The following is a 4,282-nucleotide window of genomic DNA, read 5'->3' as shown; positions in this document are numbered from 1 at the left end:
TTGACCCCCCCAAACCTCCTTTCTTCCACAATGAATACTATGCCCCTCATCTTCTTCCTCCTTCCCCCATCATCTTCATCAGCTGCAACTTTCTAACCCCTCCTGCCCTCCTCAACCCCCCCCCTCCCCTCCAACACCCCCCCCCTCCCTCCCAACTCACCCCCCTCCCAACGCACCCCCTCCTCCAACGCACCCCCCTCCCAACCACCCTGCCCTCCAACTCACCTCTCAGCTTCCAGTCTTCCTGACTATAGTTCCTAGTTCTGGTTTATTGTTGACATTTGTTAAGCTTCAGAAGTATTTTTTTATTCAACTGAAGTTAAAAGGCAGCTCTCTCTGGCTTGTGTCTCAAATGACACCCTATTCCCTGAAATAGAGCTTTGGAAAGTAGTGCACTACATGGGGGGGGAATACGGTGTTTAAAAAGTAGTGCACTACATGGGGGGGGGGAATAGGTTTGTTGAAGGTGTTAAAAAGTAGTGCACTACATGGGGGGGGAAATAAGGTGTTAAAAAGTAGTGCACTAAATTGGGGGAAATAAGGTGTTAAAAAGTAGTGCACTAAATTGGGGGAAATAAGGTGTTAAAAAGTAGTGCACTAAATTGGGGGAAATAAGATGTTAAAAATTAGTGCACTAAATTGGGGGAAATAAGGTGTTAAAAGTAGTGCACTAAATTGGGGGAAATAAGATGTTAAAAATTAGTGCACTACATAGGGAATAGGCTGGTCAGAGAGAGTGAAGACCTCTATAGCCATGTTACTGTATTGCTGCTGTGTGACTGAAGTTGCCATGTTTCTCCAGCCTGGTCTCAGATCTAGTTGTAGTTGCCATGTTTCTCCAGCCTGGTCTCAGATCTGCACTATATAGGGAATATGGTGCCATTTGGGACTAACAAGAGTCAGGACATACAATATAATACCATTTAACATAATACAAATAAAAATACCATTTTATATTGAAAGAAAAATAAATAACATGATGCATTGAAGTGCAGTGGAATCATCTCAATATTCCCTCATCTTTTCCTTTAGCACCTTGAACCCATAGAATGGTACTCTGATAGAACCACTCCCTCTGATCTCTGTACAATTGAGTGTTGTGATTCTTCCTGATTTTAATTAGGAATTTCATCCTCTATTCAAATAGAATTGGAACTGACCGAGCCATCTCCTAGCCAAAATCCCAACTGTCCATGTTATCCTGATCACGGCTCTCTCTACTATAACCAGCCTAGGAGAGAGCACAGCCATGCTTCCACAGTCCATTACCCAAAGCAGGAATACAACCTTCCTTATCAGCAGATCTGTGTTAATGCACTGACGAACCTTCCGGAGTGTTCTACAGCCTGAGTGTTCTAATCAATACCACTCAAGGCTCTTACTGTAAAAAGCAGACCTCTCTCTCTCTCTCTCTCTCGTCTCCCTCACTCTCTCCTCCTCCTCTACCATCATAGGTAAAGGAGGCCGTCTCACCCTGTAGTGTAACTTGACCCTAGCAAGGGTTGTATTTGTCATGTTCAGCATAAACACTTGTTTACTGTGCTTTTTCCTTTCGCTACTGACTCCACACGGCACGGTGAACGATATGAATTAGGAACCCCGTTCCTAGTGGAATGAGTAGCATACCAGTGAGCGACAACACACATCGGAGTATTTAGTAGTAGTACTGCTTAAAAATACGTCTTACAGAATCATATTTCATCATGTTTGTGTCCATCAATAAGTGGTGGAAATTAACAATTAAAAAAACACACTTAGTAACCTTTTGACCAATCAGATGAGATGATGGAATGTGTTAATATAATATTATATAATTACATTGACATGTCATTCAATATGTTTGATTCATATTTGGGGCCAGGAGTTATGGCCATATTCATATACAACAAGTCCCGTTTCCTTCCAGATCCAACCAGTCATCAAAATAAAGGTCTGATGTCATAACTCATTAGAGATGCAGTTGATATGACAACACAAAACAGTATTATAAGATGAATTATAAAAAAGTTAAATCATGTCTGGGGTTTTATGTTAGGAGGGTAAAAAGAGGTCAAACAAGAATGTAAACTGGACTCTTGGGGGTGTGGTTGGGGGTGAGGTTGGAGTGTAGGGAGGATTTTGGGGTCTGGAATTAGAAGCTGCCCCTAACCACAGATCTAGGATCAGACTACCCTACATAGTACACTTATTAGAAAATAATCTGCCATTTGGAACACGTCCATATCCGTCCTAGAACTGTGGTTACAAACAGCTTCTACCTCCTCTGCTGTCATTTGGGAGAGATGTTGCAGGTAGCCTGAGTGCCAGTCTGTTTGTGCTATCATGCCTACGGTTTGTGTCATCCAAACATAGAGATGGCACAAACAGATCTGCTACCAGGCTGTTGTAGGTGGTCCCACTCCTCCTGGTCGCCGTGGGTTACTTCCGTTTGCTCTTGTTGTCGGTGGTTTGGAACACGCTGGAGGCCGACATGAGGTTCTCGATGTACTGGCCTAGAACCTGGTTCTCCGACTTCAACTTCAGGTTCTCCTCTTTGACCGCATCCACACGTGCTGCAGGTCTGGAACAACAGAGGTACGGAACTTAGACTAGACAGACCAGTGTTTCCCCTAGATAAAGGCTGGGTGCATAGAGTTTGACAGGGGAGGCCACCCCGCCTAAGTAATTAATGATAGATGAAACGCCGATACAGAAACAGAAGCCTCCTGATAGCTTATTCCACATCACTGCCAAATACTCTCCTCCCAGACTAGACAATGTTTTAGCTTATTCCACATCACTGCCAAATACTACTCCCTGCCAGACTAGACAATGTTTTAGCTAATTCCACATCACTGCCAAATACTACTCCCTGCCAGACTAGACAATGTTTTAGCTTATTCACATCACTGCCAAATACTCCCTCCTCCCAGACTAGACAATGTTTTAGCTTATTCCACATCACTGCCAAATACTACTCCCTGCCAGACTAGACAATGTTTTAGCTTATTCCACATCACTGCCAAATACTCCTCCCTCCCAGACTAGACAATGTTTTAGCTTATTCCACATCACTGCCAAATACTCCTCCCTGCCAGACTAGACAATGTTTTAGCTTATTCCACATCACTGCCAAATACTCCTCCTCCCAGACTAGACAATGTTTTAGCTTATTCCACATCACTGCCAAATACTACTCCCTGCCAGACTAGACAATGTTTTAGCTTATTCCACATCACTGCCAAATACTCCTCCCTCCCTCCCAACTAGACAATGTTTTAGCTTATTCCACATCACTGCCAAATACTCCTCCCTCCCAGACTAAGACAATGTTTTAGCTTATTCCACATCACTGCCAATACTCCTCCCTCCCAGACTAGACAATGTTTTAGCTTATTCCACATCACTGCCAAATACTCCTCCCTCCCAGACTAGACAATGTTTAGCTTATTCACATCACTGCCAAATACTCCTCCCTCCCAGACCTAGACAATGTTTTAGCTTATTCACACATCAATGCAAATACTCCTCCTGCCAGAACTAGACAATGTTTTAGCTTATTCCACATCAATGCCAAATACTCCTCCCTCCCAGACTAGACAATGTTTTAGCTTATTCCACATCAATGACAAATACTCCTCCCTCCCAGACTAGACAATGTTTTAGCTTATTCCACATCACTGCCAAATTACTCCTCCCTCCCAGACTAGACAATGTTTTAGCTTATTCCACATCACTGCCAAATACTCCCTCCTCCCAGACTAGACAATGTTTTAGCTTATTCCACATCACTGCCAAATACTCCTCCCCTCCAGACTAGACAATGTTTTAGCTTATTCCACATCACTGCCAAATACTCCTCCCTCCCAGACTAGACAATGTTTTAGCTTATTCACATCACTGCCAAATACTCCTCCCTCCCAGACTAGACAATGTTTTAGCTTATTCCACATCACTGCAAATCCTCCTCCCTGCCAGACTAGACTGAATGTTTAGCAGCACCAGACTGCTGTTATTAAGGTACATTTAAACACATCCAAATGGAACCTATTCCCTACACAGTGCACTACTTTTGACCAGGGCCCATAGGGAATAGGGTGCCAGTTTGGCCAAACCCTTAAATCCATCTGAGTCAGGAAGGGAGTAGCTGTATTAGCCTCACAGAGAGGATGAGAGGGGCTCGGTCAGGGTAACACCCCCCCCCCCCCCCCCTCCACCACTCCCCCACTAAACCGTTGGAGATAGAGTGGACAGATACAATCGGAGACCCATTTAGGAGCTCCATTAACACAACTGGCAGCAT

The 4,282-nt window shown here is 43.9% G+C and overlaps 1 protein-coding gene across 1 annotated transcript in view; it reads right to left on the bottom strand.

The window, feature by feature from the left end:
* Nucleotides 1-2,075: 2,075 nt before the first annotated feature.
* The window catches only part of LOC139026510 (short coiled-coil protein B-like), a 9,566-nt gene continuing 7,359 nt past the window's right edge, over nucleotides 2,076-4,282 (bottom strand). Inside the window, exon 3 of the mRNA XM_070441852.1 lies at nucleotides 2,076-2,552. Within this exon, the coding sequence (XP_070297953.1) occupies nucleotides 2,419-2,552 (134 nt within the window). The 3' untranslated portion in view covers nucleotides 2,076-2,418. The remainder of the gene's footprint in view (nucleotides 2,553-4,282) is intronic.

The sequence above is a fragment of the Salvelinus sp. IW2-2015 genome, unplaced genomic scaffold (assembly GCF_002910315.2).
Source record: "Salvelinus sp. IW2-2015 unplaced genomic scaffold, ASM291031v2 Un_scaffold4968, whole genome shotgun sequence".
Classification (NCBI taxonomy): Eukaryota; Metazoa; Chordata; class Actinopteri; order Salmoniformes; family Salmonidae; genus Salvelinus; species Salvelinus sp. IW2-2015.
This window is presented reverse-complemented; position numbering and strand designations above follow the sequence as displayed.